Here is a 20850-nt window from a genome sequence, read left to right as displayed (position 1 = left end):
CAGTTGCGTCACTTCCGCCGGGAGGTGTGGCCGCGGTGCGCAAGCGAACGGGGCGCCTCCGAAGCGAATTCTGCGCGCGGAAGCCCTGGAGGGAGGTGCAGGTTATAGAGCCTTGAGGGAACCAGCGGTGCCACGTGCTCCTCTCGCGGCGGGTTGAAACCGTTGGCGGGCGCTGGCTGAGAGGTGAGGGGCGGTGGCCCAGAGGTCCGACCTGGGAGGCTGGAGTTCAGGCTGTGGGGCGGGGGGTGGGGTGGGCGTACTGTGGCAGTTGCCTGCGTTTCCACCGTTAGAGAGTCTTTCCTTTGGCTTAAACGCATGGAAGAAAGAAATGCATTCAAGTTTCATTCGTGCTCTGGGGGAAATGGAAGGAGTCCTGAAGTTAGAATGATGGAATAGTCCTGGAGTTAGTTCCTCCGGATTTGAAAATGGAAAAGTCGGTGCTGGGAACCCACAGAGGGGGTTCCAGCCGGGATGGTTGTCTGGTCCCCTCACCGGACTGGGTTGTGCAGGCTTGCTGTATGTTGGGGACGAGGCGCTTGCCTTCTTTGAGTCTTGGGGAGCTCGGTCTCCAAGGAGGAGGCCCTTAGGGCATAGTGGTTGAGAGCGCGGGGCTTTAGGGCCGGGAATAGCCACGTTGTGAATCCAGGTTTGCCACCAACTGCACGTGTAGCTTGCTGCCAGTTACTGAACCCCTTTGTGCCTGGTCTGTCAAAAGGGAATAATAATGGAACCTAACTCAGAGGACTCTTGTGTATTACAGGAGCCAGGGCTTCGCACATAGTAGATGATCCATCAATGTCCGGATTTTCTGCAGCCCCTGCCTTTGTGGAGAGTTTAGAGGCATAAGGTGGGGTTTGAGTGCTTGCAAGCCTACCATTCTTGCAGAGTGCCTACCTGGGACTTATTCACACAGCACCCCCAGTGCCCCCAGTGCCTAACGTAGTGCCTGACGCATTGGCTTCCACAGGTAGTTATTACACCAGTGAATAGATGCTGTTTAAACCACTGCTGTTGATGTACTATGTGGGGAGGGTGTGAGACTGGAACTTGGGGTTTGAGAGACACCGCTCAGCTTCTGCGGGCCTCGGCTCATCTGTCAAGTGGAGATGGATGTACATTCCTTGAGAGTCTTTGCAGAGCAAGGGAGAGATCCTGCCTGACTATACACCCTACAGTCAGGAGCTTCGGCGTGAGGCTGTGCAGTGTGTGCTGGTCTGTCTTTCCCTTTCACCATGCCCCTGGTTTCTCGGAGTTTTCCTCTCTGGAGGGGCTTGCCTAGTTGGCCTAATGCATTGTTTCACAGCCTGGAGAACTTAAGTCCCTAGGGGACAGTGACTTGCTTCAGGTCTCAGGGCTCACTGGAGGCTGTTGACAGCTTAGCCCTTCAGGTGGGCAGTTTTGGTGGTGATGGTGTCAGTGGGGTTTAGGTCTGTGTGTGTATATGTATCACTCCAAATACAAGCTTCCCTGGTGACTCAGGTGGTAAAGAATCTGCCCACAATGCAGGAGACCTGGGTTGGATCCCTGGGTCAGGAAGATCCCCTGGAGAAGGGAATGGCAACCCACGCCAGTATTCTTGCCTGGAGAATTCCACGGACAGAGGAACTTGGCAGGCTACCATCCATGGGATCCAGAGAGTCAGACATGACTGATCAACTTACACATTCACTTCACAATCCTAGAACCAATTTGAGTTTGTGTTATCAGGGAATAGGGTGGTAGTGTAGGGACCCAGGGGATGGGGAGCCAGCAGAGACTGGGGTGAGTTTATGAAGATGGATAGATTTAGGGTCATATTTAAAAAAGCAGTGTTTGGAGGGGACTGGGAGCAATATCATTGATGTGCAAATAAATAGACTGCAAGACATTCTACCATTGAGTAAGGATTTATTTTTCAAATCTGGTATCTTTTAACTTTCCACACAATACTGTAAGGTAGCTATTAGACCCATTTTATAGATAGGCAGATTCTGAGAAGCTTAGGTACTTCCAGGTCATTTAGGTTTTAATTGGCAGATGCAGACTCCAGCTCAGATCCTCTGGCCCTGAGTCCAGGCTCCGGTCAACAGAAGGTGGCCACCAGCTTGATAAAAAGAGACTGAGGTGCCTGAATTGCTTCACAAGTTCCCAGCTCCTAGAGATGCTATCTGCTACCCATCAGCTCAGCACTGCTGTTCAATACCCAACATCCTCTGCTGTGACATGGGTGGTCTCCTTGTTCAGTGTGGCCTAGCTTAAGAGACTTAGGATCATAATATTTTTAAATGAACCGTCATGACTTACACGGCACTTAGCTGGGTATATAGGTGTCATGAAAGTCTTAATGCAACAAACATGGTTTTAGCTTTTCTAACTTGTGAAGTCCAAATGTTACCAGTTTACCAAAACATCATTTGAAAATGTGACTGTTTAAATTTCTTTCACATTTATTGAGTCTTGTGAAGTTTGAATGAGTTGTCTTTTGTGTGTAGGAGGTGCTTGCTGTTTTCATTTGGAGGGGCTGCATTTTCACAGGGGTGTCTTTTTGTAAGTTTGTAGCATGTCCACTTCTGAAATTGTCAAGCCTGCCCTAATATTTGCCACACTGGAGTCCGCTGTACAGTTTGGATGGTTTTGAGCTTGCGGGTGTTTGCAGCCCCTTTGTTCCACCGCAGACACACATACCAGTGTTTACGGCACAAAAGAAAGGTACTTCCCTGGAGGGCTGGGTGAAGAGGGACGGGTAAGTTCCTTACAGAGCTTATCTCCTTAGCAAGCAGGCGGCCACACTGCCCGCGGTGCAGATCCAGCGTCAGTACGCAGCCGTGGCTCTAAAATCCAGGGGAAGGCCCTGGGAGACTGAGTTCCAGCTTACTATGCAAGCTACCATTCTGTCTTTGAAAAAAATCCCAATAGATTTCTGAATGTGAGCATATGCCACAAAAGACCAAATGAAAACGATTGGAGAGGTATCTTTCTGATGTACATGCAACCAAATTCTAATTCTCTCCTGAATTGATGTTTACTCTGTGTGTGGCTAATCACCAGAGAGAAGACATGTTTTGCACAGATATGCCGAGCATCTTTTTTTGCCAACATCACTGGCTTCATTCAGTCGAGAAATTTCATTCAGTCTGAGAAATCCAGCCGTCCTTCTCAGACCTTTTAATTTCTGACCTTCCATGGCGGGCTGCATGTCTCAACTGGATCTCAAAGCTTGCCGAAACCTTCCTCCCCTCCCCTCTCTGCCTCAAACAAGATACAGGATAGACATCAAAAATGAAGGCTGGAAAGCTCTAGGCCACTGCAGCAGTTTTTTGAGGGGCTATTTTTTCATGGTTGACTCTCATTGTGAAAGTACTCTCAACATTGTCAGCAGGTAATTTAGTTTGCCCCAGCTTTTTCCACCTTGTGTGAGGTGGCAGTCCATCTCTCGGTGACTCTGGTTTACTCTCGTTTTGAAACCAAAGTGCCCTTTGTATGCATGTGCGTTCAGTTGTCTCCAACTCTTTTGCAACTCCATGGACTATAGCCCGACAGGCTCCTCTGTCTATGGAATTCTCCAGGCAAGAATACTGGAGTGGGTTAGCCATTTCCTTCTTCAGGGCATCTTCTTGACCCAGGGACCAAAGCTGCTTTGCAGGTGGATTCTTTACCACTGAGCCACCAGGGAAGCCCAGCTGCTCTCGTTGGCTGCCAGCAACCTGGTCATCCTTCTGCTGAGAGCAGAAGGCTGGCTTCCGAGGAGTGGGTCACAGTCCACGGGAGACCAACTCCCCTGTACCTGTGACTGTTTCATACGTTTTTTCACCGTAACCAGGTGAGAAGTTGCTCTTGGTTGGTGTGCATCCCAGAACAGTCAGGCTTTCTTTCCTTTGGATTTGCTGCTCAGCTGTTACTGACCCCGTGTAATCCTGATGGAGAGCTGAAGAAGGGGTCCCTGGGTCAGGGGCCCACGTTTTATACGTAGCACATTAAGCAAACTGCAGGGCAAGAGACCTCCGAGAGAGACCAGCTGAGCCTCTACAAACCCTGGAGTTGCAGCCAGGATGTACATTTTCATTCGAGGCTGAATGGATGGGAATAGCCCTGCTCCTTTCTTAGGTTTGTCCTGTCTAGCACTGACTCAGAAGGTGGGAGTGCGGGAGAGATGGTGATCTCGTGCGTGAGAATTTTCCGCGAACCAGGAGTAGTCTCTCATTTGTGCCAGAGGAGTCTCAGATGAAGTCGTAACCCTGAACAAACTGTATTGGTGTACTTGACCCTTACCTTCAAGATGAGGAAGAACATGCTGGGTTAAACATTTCTTCTCAGTATTTTTGCTGTGAAACTTATTTATAATGTAAAATGACAATCTAGTGATTAAAAAAATCAAGATCTTAATAACCCAGATAGCCACGATGGTGTGATCACTCACCTAGAGCCAGACATCCTGGAATGCAAAGTCAAGTGGGCCTTAGGAAGCATCACTACGAACAAAGCTAGTGGAGGTGATGGAATTCCAGCTGAGCTATTTCAAATGCTAAAAGATGATGCTGTTAAAGCGCTATACTCAGTATGCCAGCAAATTTGGAAAACTCAGCAGTGGCCACAGGACTGGAAAAGCTCAGTTTTCATTCCAATCCCAAAGAAAGGCAATGCCAAAGAATGCTCAAACCACCGCACCATTGCACTCATCTCACACGCTGGTAAAGTAATGCTCAAAATTCTCCAAACACGTCTTCAACAGTACGTGAACTGAAACTTCCGAATGTTCAAGCTGGATTTAGAAAAGGCAGAGGAACCAGCAATCAAATTGCCAACATCCATTGGATCATAGAAAAAGCAAGAGAATTCCAGAAAAACATCTACTTCTGCATTATTGATTTTACCAAAGCCTTTGACTGTGTGAATTACAACAAACTGGAAAATTCTTCAAGAAATGGGAATATCAGACCACCTTACCTGCCTCCTGAGAAATCCGTATGCAGGTCAGGAAGCAACACGGGACCTAAAACAACAGACTGGTTCCAAATTGGGAAAGGGGTAGGTCAAGGTTGTATATTGTCACCCTGAGTATTTAACTTATATGCAGAGTACATCATGTGAAATGCTGGGCTGGATGAAGCACAAGCTGGAATCAAGATTGCCAGGAGAAATATCAATAACCTCAGATATGCAGATGACAGACACCACCCTTTTGGCAGAAAGAAAAGAGGAACTGAAGAGCCTTTTGATGAAGGTGAAAGAGAAGAGTGAAAAAGCTGGCTTAAAACTCAACTTTCAGAAAAAAGAAAAAAACCAAAAAACTCAATATTCAGAAAACTAAGACCATGGCATTGGGTCCCATCACTTCATGGCAAATAGATGGGAAAACTATGGAAACAGTGACAGACTTTATTTTCTTGGGCTCCAAAATCTCTGCAGGTGATGACTGCAGCCATGAAATTAAAAGACGCTTGCTCCTTGAAAGAAAAGCTATGACCAACCTAAATAGCATATTAAAAAGCAGAGACATCCCTTTGCTGACAAAGGTCCATCTAGTCAAAGCTATGGTTTTTCCAGTAGTCGGGTATGGATGTGAGAGTTGGACCTTAAAGAAAGCTGAGTGCCAAAGAACTGATGATTTTGAACTGTGGTGTTGGAGAAGACTCTTGTGAGTCCCTTGGACAGCAAGGAGATCAAACCAGTTAATCCTAAAGGAAATCAGTCCTGAATATTCATTGGAAGGACTGATGCTGAAGGTCCAATGCTTTAGCCACCTGATGTGAAGAACTGACTCATGGGAAAAGACCCTGATGCTGGAAAAGATTGAAGTCAGGAGGAGAAGGGGACAACAGAGGATGAGATGGTTGGATGGCATCACCAACTCGATGAACATGAGTTTGAGCAAGTACCGGGAGTTGGTGATGGACAGGGAAGTGTGGTGTGCTGCAGTTCTTGGGGTTGCAAAAAGTCGGACATGACTGAGCAACTGAACTGAATCTTGGAAAGTTACAGTGATTTCCGGCACCCTTTTAAATGAATTTGTGTTTTGTTGAGGGCAGTAGCACCCCCATGAACTTTTTAAACGGTAGTTATGTGTAGGTGTGGACCCACTGAATCATGGGGCAGTGCTCCGGACGCCTGGGTTTGGGAGCCCACTCCAGTAGTTCAGCACCCAGCACTGGGATACCTGGGAGGGTTCTGTGGTTTCTGATTGATCCAACAGGGGGCCACTCCTGCTCCCGTCCACTGAAACTGAGGCGCACATCCGCATTTTTAACACCTGTGGATACATGGTTATGCCTGTATGGCTGCTGTTTGTGCTTATAGGAATGATTTTTAGGCCTCTTCTCCACTTTCTAAACCTTCCTTGATTCCCCTTTGGCTGTGTCCTTATTGTGTTTGGGGACTCGGCGCACTTTTCAATGCTCACCTAGAGGCAGTAGAGAGAAGGAGACTGCCTGTGTGCCCTTAAAGTTATTGGAAACATCCCCAAACTTCATCTCTAGAGGCAGCCTGCCAGGTTTAAATCCTGGTTCTGCTACTGCATGACTTTGGACAGTTTCTTTAGTCTGAGTCCTAATACCACGTGTAAATTGTGGACGACGATAGTCCTTCCCTCATAGGGTTGCTGTGAGGGTTAAAGAAATCCACACACATAAAGCTCTTAGAATAAAGCCTAGCGTGTGGTGAGCACACATTCAACCAGTTTTAGCCGTGGTATTGTTGTTAAATACGGTTTTACTTATGTGATGGTAAAGGTTTATGTAGATTGCGAATCAGCTTTGATTCTATTGTGTTATTTTCATGTGAAGAGTTAGCTGTCTGAGTCATATATTTGGAAAAGAAGTTTCACATTACAATGATAATTATCTTTTTTCCTTTTTAATTTTTTTTTTTTAGGACAGGGCTTAAAACCCATCTGGGGTAAAAAAAAAAAAAATTTAATCATTTAGCTAAAAATGGTATTTTTTACATGCAATGCATGTGGTGAATCAGTGAAGAAGGTACAAGTGGAAAAGCACGTGGCTGTTTGCCGAAACTGCGAATGTCTTTCCTGCATCGACTGCGGCAAAGACTTCTGGTAAGTCCATGTGGATCTGTACTAAATGTCCAGACCAGTTATGTGATCGTTGGTTCCACAAAGCATTTTTAGAGAGAGAGAGCAAGAGCAAATTTGGGGAAAGAAAATTAAGAAAAAAATGTAGTGCCTGCCATGACCGTTTGCTCTTTAGAGGTGATACAAAGAAAAGACTCAGAATAAAAGGGAGTTGCCGGTTTGGTCTTAATCTGATGAGTCCATGGCACTTGCTCTCCTGTCCTTGTCACCATTACTGGACCCAGGGAGGTGACCATGCAGAGCAGGGTTTCCGGTGTGGTGAGCTGATAACAGGGAAGAGGTGGATTTACAGACCAGAAAATGAAGTTATTCATTCACAGTGGAGATACCTCGGAGAAGAGACTCGGTCCTGCCCCAGAAAATCAGAGGTGATGGAGGGGGTGAAGCTCCTGATCCTGAGTGTGTCAGGTGCTTCCAGGGAAGGGGTCTCTGGAGAGGTGAGGGCTGAGGGGAGGGGCGGGATGGATCCTGCCCACCCACTGTTTCTCAGGGAGCGTCGTCTGCAGTTGGCTAGCCTCATTCTTGCGCTGATTGCCTTCAGCTTCAGAGGGTTCAGCTTTTGGCACGTGGGCCCTACTGGCCTCTGTGGCACTTGAGGGATATTTGCAAACAGTCTCTTTTAATTTCATTCTAAAGCAGTGATTAAAAAAAAAAAAAATGTTTGGAAACTGCTAAGTCTTTGTTCTTACCTAATCCTAGGAGGAAAGATATACGGAAACAGGTGAAAACTGGGCTGTTTCTCCTTAAGGGACTTTGCCCCTGACCTTGTCCCAGCTTTTCCCTGAGGACCCTGTAGAGCTTCAAAACAATCATATAAGACAGAATCAAGTGTCCTTTTTTTCCAAGACTCCCAAGATCCAGAACTTTCTCATGACCTGATACTACTGTTTTATACCACCTTTTAACTTAGTCTACAGCTAATTATTGATTGCCCGCTGTATATTACCAGGAAACCCTACAGGCATTGTAATTTAAGATAAAGCCACCCTGTTGCAGAGAATTCTTTTTTATTTAGAGACTATTTGCTTGTGACTTTAAAGAAATACTGCCTATCAATATGATTTTAAGACATTTGGGTGAATGGGTGGAAAGTTTGGTGGTGGGATTTGAACAGTTGGGAAGAAGGAAAATGTGATGTGACCAGGAGGTTATCAACGTAGTAAGTGAAAGGGGTGGGGTGGCCGTGCAGAGCACAGATGGGAAGGTAAGTGTGGACTGCGTGCTAGCTTTACACAGAGACTTCGATTTGGGAATCACTCTAATGGTGGAACTTTCTCACTTTAAGGGGCGATGACTATAAAAACCACGTGAAATGCATAAGTGAAGATCAGAAGTATGGTGGCAAAGGGTATGAAGGTAAAACCCACAAAGGCGATGTTAAACAGCAGGCATGGATTCAGGTAAGGTCTTCCTAATTCATCAAGGAGCTTCATCTGTCACCTGCTTTCTTGAGAAGCCTAGGAAGCCAAGAATTAATGCATCCTATGCAACCAAGTACATTCACAGTGTTGTACATGCATCACCATCATCCATCTCCAGAAATGTTTCATCTTTTGATAGAGGTTACATCTGAACCTTACATCTGAACATCTCTTTAAGTGGTATTGACATCTTACAGTTCTTGGACATGAGATGTCTTTCTATTTGCTTGTATCTTCTTTAATTTCTCCCAGCAGTGTTTTTTAGTTTTCAGTATATATGTCTTTTGCCTCGTTGCTTGGTTAAGTTTATCCCTAAGTATTTTATTCTTTTTGATAGATTATAAGTGGAATTGTTTATTAATTTCCTCTCCAGTTTGTTCTTAAGTGTAGGGAAATGCAGCTTGATTTTTGAGTGTTGATTTTTGTATCCTGCAAACCCCTGAACTTTGTTAGTCTTAAAGATTCCTTCTGTGAAATCTTTTGGGTTTTGGACATGTAAGACCATGTTGTTGGGAACAGAGATCATTTTACTTCTTTCTTTCCAATGTGGATGCCTTTTATTTCTTGCCTTAGTCTCGGGGAGGTATTGAAGGAAAGGGAAGCCTGGCGGGCTGCAGTCCATGGGGTCGCAAGAAGTCAGACATGACTTAGCGACTGAACAACAACAATAAATTGCTCTGGACTTTACTCTGTTGAATCTGTAAACATAGACATTAACATAGAATCTGGACTTGAGGTGTAAACCCAGTAGTTTGACTTTCATGAAACTCATCTGTTGATTGTTTATTGCTTTTATCTTTTCTGTAGAAAATTCATGAATTAATAAAAAGACCCAATGTCAGCCCCAAAGTGAGGGAACTATTAGAGCAAATTAGTGGTTTTGACAACGTTCCCAGGAAAAGGGCAAAATTTCAGGTATGTATTTGCCTGGACTTCCCTGAATGGAGGGGATGTGGGCACTTCAGTGACAGCTTATGTGTACCTGTCAGCATATGGGATAAGTGGGGTTTTTTTCTTTTTTCTTTTTCCCCATACAGAATTGGATGAAGAACAGTTTAAAAGTTCATAATGAATCTATCCTGGAGCAGGTGTGGAATATCTTTTCTGAAGCTTCCAGCAGTGTAAGTCTGATCTCACTCTAGACTTGCAGTGTGGCAAAAGTGCTTAGTAAAAATCAAACAGGAATGTCATATTTTTGGAGGTCAAGACAGCCTTCTTTTTCAGAGAGCCTCTTTGTGCCTTCATTAATGGGAAGGGATACACTGAGTGCAACGCAGAAAAGGTTTCCTTATTGTGCAAAGGAAGGTGTTTAATCCTGATGTTTGAAAACTGCCAGCTGACATGACTTGATCGGCTTAGACATGAGGTAGTGGGATGTTTGGAAAAGAACAGGTGCTTTGGGTTTCTGACAGACCCCATTTGAATCCCTGCTTTGCTGTTCGCCAAGCGTTTGCTCTCGGGCATCTTATTTAACCTCTGAGCCTTCGTCTCCTTGTCTTCAATAGAGGTGGATCGTTAGACTCGGTAGGGGCTTCCCAGGTGGCTCAGTGGAAAGAATCTGCCTGTGGAGTGGGGGACCTGGGTTTGATCCCTGGGTCTGGAAGATCCCCTGGAGGAGGGCATGGCAACCCACTCCAGTATTCTTGCCTGGGAAATCCCATGGACAGAGGAGCCTGGTGGTCTACAGTCCACGGGGTCACAAAGGAGTCAGAGGTGACTTAGCAACTAAGCAACAACACCAAAGACTTAGTACTTACTGTGCCCAATACGTGTCAGACCCTGAACAAATAACAGAAAAGCAACTCAGGTGGGTGATAGTGGCAGGAAGAAAAAATGAACAGGGTGAGGACAAGAGAGGGCAACCAGGTATTCTGGTAGGTGTGGGGTGAGGGGTCGTGTCCCAGTATTAAAGCAGATGAGGGTGTACAAGCCTCCCAGCTCGTGCCCAGCAGGGCGTGGGCGCTTAGTCAGTGCTGATCTCCTTCCTTCCGGGGGCCGGAGGGATTGCTTGGAGCACATCAGTAGACCGCCTTTCGAGAAGATGCTTTGATCCGAGAGGGCCCAGATGTGGAATACACCTGCAGAAAGTTGTAGCGTGACATTTTGTAGGCACATCCTTGCTTCCGTTGTTCAACATTTTTTCTCATTAATCCAGTTGCACTTTGCCCCTACTTGGAGCTTATAGCCCGTCTGAAGACATATCATTAGTGTTTCAGAACAACAGTGGGGTCTGACTGGTCTTTTATTCTCCTCACAGTTGTCAGCAGTTGATGTGCTTTATGTAGAGAGAATAGTTTTGACCACAAATTGGGATAAAAAATGAAACTTTCTCTTGGCAGTGTATCTACCATTTGTCTCTAAACACACAAATTGGCCCTGTGAAACCTTATAACCAATCATTCAGTTGGCACTTATGTGGCACCTATTTTTTTAAAGGTTATTTCCATTATTTTGGGCTTCCCTTGTGGCTCAGCTGGTAAAGAATCCGCCTGCAATGCAGGAGACCTGGGTTTGATCCCTGGGTTGGGAAGATCACCTGGAGAAGGGAAAGGCTACCCACTCCAGTATTTTTGCCTGGAGAATTCCACAGACTGTATAGTCCATGGGGTTGCAAAGGGTCGGACACGACTGAGTGACTTTAACTTTCACTTCCATTATTTTAACTAATAGTCATAAAAGTTTGTGGTTATTTAGCTTAACTCCGGAGTTCAAAAAATAGAGTTTTTCAATTTCATTTTGAAGCTGTGAATATATTAAGAATTAAATAAGATAACCATTAAGCAGCTCGTGGTAAACTCTGAGCTCTGCAAAATGCAGATTGTCATTGCTTTTGGGCAGTGAACGTCCCGGCCCGTGCCTGGAGTTGGAGATGGGGATGGTGCCAAGGCCCTGGGGGCTTTGGGCTGGAGGCTTTGTATCCTTCTCAAGTGAAAGACTCACCACCCTGCTCCACGGCGCACCTGGTCACTATGGACCCAGCCATCCTTGGACCTGGGTCCTTCCCAGCGGGGGAGCTGTATTCTGGCAGGAGAGACCGACAGCTGCTCTAAGGACTGATGCTATGATATCACGTGGTGACAAGGGCCAGAAAGAAATGGGAGGCAGAGGTCAGGGCAGAGAGTGAAGAGGGGGAGAGTCTCGCTGTCAGGACAGAGGCAGTGAAATCGTATCTGAAGAGACCACGTTGGAGTAGAGCCTGGAACGAAGTAGGAAGCTGATGGGGAGTGAATCTGTCTACTCATTGATTGAGTGACTGCTTGGCGGGTCAGTGTGTGTCTCCCTCCCTCCTTCCTTCCCTCCTGTTTCCCCTCTCTCCCAGAATATGGGGCGCCGAGGGCGGGCTTGGTTAGGAATTGGAGGCAGGGCAGCAGCTGGAGACTTGGCTAAAGGGGGAGGCCTGGGGTTGCAGTGCTCAGACCCTGGGGGGTTGAAGCTCACGATACACTGTCCCATAGGACGGAACTTGTAGGACAGGGCGAGGTGTCCTGGTCTCCCTTCCTCCTGAGTCCTTTCTGAGCTCATCGCCTGCCTCCCCCGCATGTGCCTCGATGATTTGATCTCTGAATTCCTCCTGAGAAAACTCCAGTTGTTTAGTTTAGTCTCAGAACCCTAAATACTACTCTTTGAGCCTGTGACTGGGTCTTACGAGCTTCATGAGCTCAGCAGAGTGCTTGTAGGAGTGAAAGCCAGTCCTCCTCCATTTGGTCCCCTGGTGACCTCACCTCTGAAAGGAGGAGGACTCGATGTCGGTGTCAGTCACCTGGCCGGTTACTGAACAGAGATGGAACCTGACCGTGAGTCCAGGGGTTTGCAGAGCACCGGCAGCTGCCCCGGAGCTGCCGACGCTGACCGTGGCCCTGCCCCTGCAGACACATCAGGGCTTACGGAGCAGTTCGTGACGTGCCTCACGTCCTCTCTTGGGAAGGGCCAGGCATGGAGGCCGCAGCATCTCTATAGTCAGAGTGCAGCTGAAGTCACTTGGTTTGAGTCAGGTGGTGCAGTAAATGGGCAGTCTGTCTTATTCCAGCACATGTTTCCATGGTTCCTTACTTACCATTCTTGACGTTCCACCCAGGTGTCCCTGCCTGACGTCCCTCTTGGGGTAGCCATCCACCTGAACAGTGATGGCGATAAGGGCACCTCTGTCTAGTACTCGAGTTTACAAAACTCTCCCTGTACATCCAGCTGCTTTCTCAAGCTTAGCTTTTCTCCTTTCTCATTTTATTCATACATAAACTGTATCAGGTACGTGTCACCACCTTTTCTTTTTATAGATGAGGAAATAGGTTTGGAGCAGATAAATAACTTGCCCTGAATCACCTGGCTAGTAGTGAACAGAGCTGGAAATTGAACCCAGGCCTGCAGATGCATCAATCTGGTGGTTTCTGCCACACCCACATGCTCGTCTTCTATCTAACAGGCGGCTAGTGAGCCAGAATTAAAGGTCTGGCTTTTCCATGACATAGAGATCCTTCATTTTTCCAGTGGAATGAAAATATCTATTAAATGCAGAGAGGAATGTGGGCTGGGGGTAGTTTTTTCTTACTTTGTATATATATTGCTACGTGTAAGCTATGGGGTTGGAGGGGTCGCAGTTATAAAATGGTGAAGTAATAACAGTTTCCTTAGAGAAATTTATGCAGTATATAAAATGATGTGTGTCTGGAATGAGTATTTATGTGTTTCTTGGTTTTGCTTAATAATAAGGAACCCGTCGGTAAGGGGCCAGATCAGCAGCCGGCAGAGCCAGTGAGCAAGCCGTGTGCAGAGAACAACGCTGAGGTCCCGTCCTCCAAAGCAAACAGCAGCACGGAAGAGCCCGCAGAGGCCAAGAAGAATAAGAGAGAAAGGAAGGCAGAACGGCAGAAGAACAGGAAAAAAGAAAAGAAAGAACTAAGACTAGAAAACCACCAGGAGAACGCAAAGGGTCAGAAGCCTAAAAAGTGCAAAGTGGCGCAGGAGGCTGAGCAGGAGGTGGCTGATGGCTCCTCGGGGACGAAGAGCCAGAGGAAGAAGAGCAAGGCCGAGCGCGCCCAGGACGGGGCGGTGGATGGAGGCGCCGAGGCGGGGGAGCAGGCAGACGCCGGTCCGGGCAAGAGAAAGCGCAAGCACTTGGAAGGTTTGTGGCTCACTTACGCTCCAAGGGTTTGTTAAAGAGTGTTTAAGCTGTGAGTTGGGGATGGATAAAAATCTGTCAGACCTTGCCATTTGAAACCACTAGCAGCAAAGAGCATACGGTTTGGTGGCAGGCCAACCTGGGCTTAGTCCAGGGCAGGCAACACCACCTCTCAACTGTCCTTGGAGGAGAAGACCCCCGCCTCAAGGCTGGGGTGCTTGGGGACATGAGCAAGGTGATGGGGTTTTTTTTAATAGGAGCCTGGCCCTGTAGGCCTCTCATTAAATGGTAGGTGCTGTTATAAATGTGAAATCTTTTTTTTTTTTTTTTTTTATCTTCCTAATGACTTAGTTGAATCAGATTCTAAGAAGAAAAAGATTAAGCTCCCAGAAAATTCTGAGGATGGAGAACCGGAAAACCATGAGGCTCCTGCAAAAGGTATGGCTGCTATGCTTTGCAGTTCTGCCCTCTCCAGGTTGGGGGAGAAGGGGGAGGGTTGGGCCCGTCGGGTGGGTCGTGCCCTCCGGATGCATGGGAAGGAGTCTGGAGCAAAACCCGTGCTCCAGGGTGTGACTGCAGAGTAATAGCGAGCACTCTGTCAGTCGGTCTCACAAGGGTCTCTCCAGCTTCAAGGATAGAATGTAGAGCCGTCTGGATTGGAGACGTCTGTTGTCTTTGGAGCTTAAAGTAAGCCCCAGTTCTGAGACCCTGCTTCTCTCATCCCTGCCTCTTATCACGCCCATAGATGTGCCCTGAGGTCCAGGGTGCAGGAACAGGCCTGACTGTCCCTCCTCCCGTCTCTGGCTCTGTCCCTGGTGTCCCCTTGCTTGGAGCCCCACGGCCACCCTCTTTCAGCCAGAATGTGTGCTTGTCAGACTCCAAAGTGGAGGCATAAGTCACTCAGTCATGTCCGACTCTTTGTGACCCCATGGACTATACAGTCCATGGAATTCTCCAGGCCAGAATACTGGAGTGGGTAGCCATTCCCTTCTCCTGGGGATCTTCCCAAGCCAGGGATCGAGCGCAGGTCTCCCACACGGCAGGCAGATTCTTGACCAGCTGAGCCACGTGGGAAGTCCAGGGCTCCTCTTAAATGCTCTCTCCTCTGCAGAGCTGTTCCCACTGCCCAGACCGGGAACACTCCCCAGGCCTGCCACTAGGAACAGTCCTGAGGGCTCAAGTGGGATTTGAGACTTTATTCATGGAAGTTCAGTAACTGCCCAAGTGTAGTTAGATTTCTTAGCTTGTAACTTTGTATATGTGAATTTTTTTTTTTTTAACTTAAAACTTTTAGTTCTGAGGTAATTATAGATTCACATGCAATTTTAAGAAATAATTAGACTTCAGGGAACCTTCTGTGGCCTTACCCAGTTTCTTCTGAGGCCAAGACCTCCCACAGCTGTAGGACAAAACTCCCCTGGGTTCAACACCTTGACTGTTCAACACCTTGACTCTTCAACACCTTGAACAGTCAAAAGACAAACATTCCTGTCCCGGAAGGGAATGCTCCCACCGCCCCGTTACAGCCACGCCCACTCCTCTCGCCCCACCCACCTCAACCCCAGAGGTCAGCCTGTCCCTTACTTCCATGTACCTCTCTGCTTTAAAATTGTGTCGTTTCAGAATGTGACATCAATGGCATCATTTACTGTGTAGTGGGCTTCCCTGATATGATAGCTCAGTTGGTAAAGAATCCACCTGCAGTGCAGAAGACCCCGGTTCAATTCCTGGGTCAGGAAGATCCCCTAGAGAAGGGAAAGGCTACCCACTCCAGTATTCTGGCCTGGAGAACTCCATGGACTGTCTAGTCCATGCAGTCACAAAGAGCTGGACACGACTGAGTGACTTTGACTTCACACTGTGTAACCTTTTGAGATTGGTCCTCTTCACTCAGCCTTATTCTAGGGAGATTCATCCAGGTTGCCGCACATCTCAGTAGCCCATTCCTCTGCACCGTGAGCAGTGGTCTGTGGTGTGAGTGTCCCGCAGCTTGGTTATCCATTCATCTGTTGACGGACATCTGGGTTATCTTCGGTCCGTGGTCCTGATGAATAAAGCTGCTGTAAGCACTCGCGTAGAGGCTTTCCTGTGTCATCTTTTCTGGAAGAAGTGTTCAGGAGGCGCAGCGGCCGTGTGGTGCATCGCTTGCATGTTTAGTTTTTAAGAACCAGCCAGGTTTTTCACGAGTAGCTGTGCCGTGTTGTATTCCCACCAGCAGTGTGTGAGAGAGCCTGTCTTCCCACACCCTGCTCAGCGTTTGGTGGTGGCACTGCGTCTGTAGAGCAAGTTTCTGGTCTTGATGAAGCCTCATTTGTCAGTTTTTCCTTTAAGAGATGATACTTCTGAAGTCGTCTAAGAACTCCGCTGGCCCTAAATCCCCAAAGGTTTTTTTGTCTTTTTTCTGTTTTTTTTCCTTAAATGTCTTGCAGTTGCAGATTTTACAGTCAAGTCCATGATCCATTTTGAGTGAATTTTTATGAGATATGAAACTTGGTTGAAGGTTTGTTTCTTTGCTCATCAATGTCTGGTTGGTCCACACCATTTAAAAAGGCCGTCTTTTCTCTCAGTGAAGTGCCTTTGTCAAGCATCGGTGTGGGTCTGTTCTGGGTTCTCTTGCATGGTGTGTGTCCGTCCGTCCCTCCACCACACATCTCGACTAGAGCAGGCATATCCAAAGTCTGGAAAACGGGTAGCCTTATCCTCACTTTGTCCTTTTGCAAAATTAGAAGATTTATAATAATCTTGCCTATATCTATAAAAAGTCTTGCCATGATGATAGAGGAATTGGATCAGTTTGGGGAGAATCGATCACTTTATTTACTCTGTTGTCTTCCAAGCCATGAACATGGCCTGTCTGTTGATTTAAATCTTTTGATTTCTTTCATCAGAATTATGTATCTTCTGCATACTCGTCTTCATCTTCCCAGAAGCAGAGGTTCCCTAGATGAGTCCTAGCCTACTGACAGTAGTCATTGGTGGCCGTCTTCTCTGCTTCAAGGTTCAGCTCCTTTTGCTCAGTCTTTGCTTTGCTTACTGTGTTTAGACAGCCCCTTGATCTTAGCGGATCCTTAGTAAATCTTGAGTTCATTAGATATAACTCATGTCTTTCTACCGGAATTTGTAGGATGGTGGTACTTAATGATCCTTAGTTTTTCCGGTCACGCTGAGAATGAGTATTGCAGACAATCGTCAGTGCCTCTCGGCCACTGTGATGGGACAGGTCGGGTGCCTCCTACACAGTGCTGTGGCGTCCAGTTCATTCTGGTCTTGTTCGTTTCCTGTTTAGCAAATAGGTGGTGCAGAAATGAGGCAAGACCAGAAACTAGCTTTACAAAAGTAGTGCCACCTCCAAATGTTGGCCGGGGTATAGGGAGACCGGATCTCTCACACACAGCTGTTTCTTAACCCTTTGGGACTGCCACAAAACACAGTGGTTTACAAATGATTTTCTACATTGTAGGCAAATTCAACTGGAAGGGAACTATTAAAGCAGTTCTGAAACAGGCCCCAGACAATGAAATAACAATCAAGAAGCTAAGGAAAAAGGTATGAAGGGTGTGAGTCAGGTATATAAACTGGGGAGAATCCGTTCTTTATTTTAAAATGTATGGTTTTGTTCTGTTTTCTCTACCTCTGAAATACTGTAAACTTGTAGGTGTGCGTATGTCTCAGTGACTTTCAAGCTGCTGCTTTTTGGTCCTTCAGGGTGCGGGTGGGGCTAGAGTCTTACCCCATCCACACCTCCTCAGCCAGAGCAGCACCAGTGTTAAGTCTGAAAATCACTGCTCTAGCTATGTTACTGTCTTTTGATTATTCCAGAACAGTGTTTTTCCCCCCTTTGTAATTTTTTTTCACTGGTGTCTGATGCAGGCAGCCGAGTGTCACACGTGTGCAGCTGTGTGAATCGCCACGAGCAGGACCCCCTGAGTAACCAGCACCTGGGTTCTTTGATTTGTTGCTGTCTGCTATGCTGGGGCTCAGAGAACTAACACTGGGTAAATTTTCAGGACAAATACCTATTTGACCGCTGTTTTTTCTTTGTGAAGGTTTTAGCTCAGTATTATGTGGTGACAAATGAACATCACAAATCGGAAGAGGAGCTCCTAGTCATCTTCAACAAGAAAATCAGCAAGAACCCCACCCTGAAGTTATTAAAGGACAAGGTCAAGCTTTTAAAATGAACATTTTTTTATTTAATAATTGAATCCATCCTGTTGATCTCTTTCCTTTCAGGATTGTTTGTAAAACATGTAGTGAATTGTAACAACTCGAGTTTCGCTTTCCAAAGGTGTATTTTTAAGTTAAGAAAAAAGTATATTTTTGGTAGAACTTCTATGAGAAAAATAAAATATATTCTTATCCCACGTTCTAATTCTGTAGCAGTGAAAATTATTGTACTTAAAATATTCTTGTATGGGAAATAGTACCAAATGTGACAAGTCAAAAAGTAACTTGGTCAGACTAGAAAGCATTTGTTTTTATCACGTCATTTTTTAGACATTTAGAGGGTTTACGGGGGTTAATTTTTTGTGTGGTTTAAATGTATGTGTGAGTTGCGGTGTTTCCCCCAGGAGCAGTCCAAACAGTCCTTTGTGTGTAATAACCCTTGCCCAGCCAGGACTTCTGCTCTTCACGGGGGGTTCCTATGTAAGTCTGGCCTGTCCAGTCTGACCCAGTTCATCTTCAGCCAAAGACAGATTGGTCGGTGACTAGATTTGGGGGTTGGGGGGTGGCCTGTGACCAGCTATAGGGAACCAGCTCGTTTGAAACTGATCCATTGTTTAGCTATATTACCGTTTCAGTGCCCTGGTCAGATTGGTCTCAGTCCTGGTTCACTGTGCAGGAGGAGAGCCGGGCCACTTTCTGACACCTGAGTAGGTTCTGCCCACGAGTCCCTCAGCAGCTGGTGTGTAGGGTAAGAATCACTCCTTTGGGACTTCCCTGGTAGTCCAGTGGCTAAGACCCTGCGCTCCCAGTACAGGTGAGCTGGGCTCCATCCATGGTCAGGGAACTGGATCCCCCATGCCACAGCTAAATTTCCCACACGCTGCAACGAAGATCAAAGATCCTGCACGCCGCAACTAAAACTCGGCACAGCCAAGTGAACTTTTAAAAAATACTTTAAAAAATAATAGAATAAAATTTAAAAGAGAAGAATCACCCCTTTAACCAGTGTTAACTATCTCTTTAATACCTCTTGCTACAGGGGAAGCAGAAATGGGACCTGGAACAAGTGTTGGAAGGATTAGGCCAGGGGGATTAACAGGAGGATGGAGCAGCGGGGTAGATGGAGATACGCTGTGGGCCTCTTGAGTCTCAGATAGGCTGGCTTTCCCCGGACCGTCCCCATGTTCTGGTCTGACTGGGGACGAGCTGCTGTGTCGTGGCTGGATGCAGGGGCACTGTGTCCAGAGGAAGGAAGACTCTTGGGAATCAGGCCTGGAGTCAGGCCCTGGCTTGGTCCCTTCATTGTTAACCACTTTGAACCTCACTCTTTTCATCCAGACAGTGAGATAGTAAAGGGTGTTCTCGGGTTGCGATCGATGGAACTAATTTGTGAAAAGCTGACAGCACCGTACCTGGAGCCCAGAGGCATCCGTTCAGTGGTTGCCATCACTGCTGTTAGCGAGAACAACTTCTGAGCCATGAGCAGCTTTAGACATTTTGGAAGTAAAGGGGAAAAAGTGGGAATGTGAAGCTTGACCCAGAACACATGCAGGCGTGCTAAGTCACTTTAGTCGTGTCCCATTCTTTGCAACCCTTTGGACTGTATCCCACCAGGCTCCTCTGTCCATGGGATCCTCCAGGCAAGAATACTGGAGTGGGTTGCCATTCCCTTCTCCAGGGGATCTTCCGACCCAGGGACTGAACCTGCATTTCTTACATCTTCTGCATTGGCAGGCAGGTTCTTTACCACTAGCACCACCTGAGAAGATGCAGAACACAGTTAGGGGCACAGCAGAGCCCTGCATCCAGCCCAGGCCGTCTTCCTGTTCCAGGGCTGCAAGGAGCAGCAGCAAGCGCCACTGTCCTCCCCGGGGCAGGGTGGGTATGCAGCACTATTTCCTGTATGTACGAGCACTACATATTTCAGGATTTGTGTGGATTTTTATTCTTTTGTCAGTTTTGCTGTCATGCCTCTAAGGCAGAGTTTGGCAAACATGACAGAAAACACATACTTGAACTGGGGCGGGTCCTCACTTCTGCCATCCGTGTCAACCGTCACCCAAGATTCTCCTGCGTTGGAACTTGGTTGGCTGTATCGGGATGCTAGCAGAGCTCGGGGCTGGAGGAGGTAGTAGCAGCCTCTCAGCTCCCTGGTGAAGCAAGGCCAGCAGATGGTCATTCTGAGGGTCAGAGTTATGGTCACGTGTCTCTTTGTTGGAAACTGCAGTTGGAGAGAATGGCTCCTGGGTCTGCTGTTGCCCCATGTCACTAACTGCAAAGCACAACCCACAGATCCTTCCCGTGGTGTTAGCTCAGAGACCACCCTTTGGTCAGTTGCTGGCTTAACTTGAACTCAAACACACACGATATTGGAGCCCCGGGAACTTCGGAACCAATCTAATGATGTTTGTTTTGGGCTTTACAGCTTCATTTTGTCTTAAGTTGAGAGTAAGATTGAATTCTATGTTCTGCTGTCCCCTTGCTGGTCTGATGGGTCTGGTACTTGGGTTTCCCCAAACTTGCCAGGGATGCATTTTGACACGTCATTAAAATTTTTTTGATTCATTTCTTTCTAGCATTCCTGGTTTTGTCAGCTGGCCATTTTCTGTGATGCTGTTTACAAGCAGGATTTGAGAGAAGATGGGCTGTATTCTGCCCAACAAAAGATTAAAATGTGTTGCAGGCTGGGTCCCCCTCAATGTCAGACACGCCAGGCGTCTTGCAGTCTGATGAGGAAACTGAGGCTCAGAACAGTGAAGGGAGGCCACGCAGGAGCGAACCCAGGGCTGCTGTTGCTTCTGATTGGTTGTAGGAGCCAGACTCAAGTAATACAGAAGACTAAAAATTCAAATAGCTGATGACAGGGGGCATTGAGGTGGAGAACGTTTAAAAATTGGAAAAGCACTGGAGACTCCTCAGGTTCATTTTGCTTCAGGCAGGTATAAGTGACTTGTTAACTTGGTGTGAAGTAAGATGACCCCTCTGAGGAAAGAGGCTTTCAAGGACCCTGTGCCTGGTTCTCTGTTTAAACCCACCCTAACGGGGTGATTACAAGAATAAGGTAATAAAAGTCAAGATTAATA

At 46.9% G+C, this 20850-nt stretch overlaps 1 protein-coding gene across 2 annotated transcripts; it reads left to right on the top strand.

The window, feature by feature from the left end:
- Positions 1–38: 38 nt before the first annotated feature.
- On the top strand, positions 39–17972 carry LYAR (Ly1 antibody reactive). Of its 2 annotated transcripts, XM_043906196.1 has the most exons (10): positions 41–183; positions 761–967; positions 6847–7027; positions 8349–8463; positions 9292–9399; positions 9522–9605; positions 13192–13603; positions 13952–14038; positions 17061–17146; positions 17647–17972. In XM_043906196.1, exons 3-10 carry the CDS (start codon positions 6906–6908, stop codon positions 17779–17781), a joined length of 1149 nt encoding a protein of 382 aa, XP_043762131.1. In that variant the 5' UTR covers positions 41–183; positions 761–967; positions 6847–6905; the 3' UTR covers positions 17782–17972. The 2 variants fall into 2 exon arrangements, with proteins under 2 accessions (XP_043762129.1, XP_043762131.1); XM_043906194.1 differs by lacking the exon at positions 761–967 and having other exon boundaries at positions 39–183.
- Positions 17973–20850: the final 2878 nt, after the last annotated feature.

This window comes from Cervus elaphus, chromosome 6, assembly GCF_910594005.1.
Source record: "Cervus elaphus chromosome 6, mCerEla1.1, whole genome shotgun sequence".
NCBI lineage: Eukaryota > Metazoa > Chordata > Mammalia > Artiodactyla > Cervidae > Cervus > Cervus elaphus.
The sequence above is the reverse complement of the archived record's forward strand: the minus strand, read 5'-3'. Positions and strand labels throughout refer to the sequence as shown.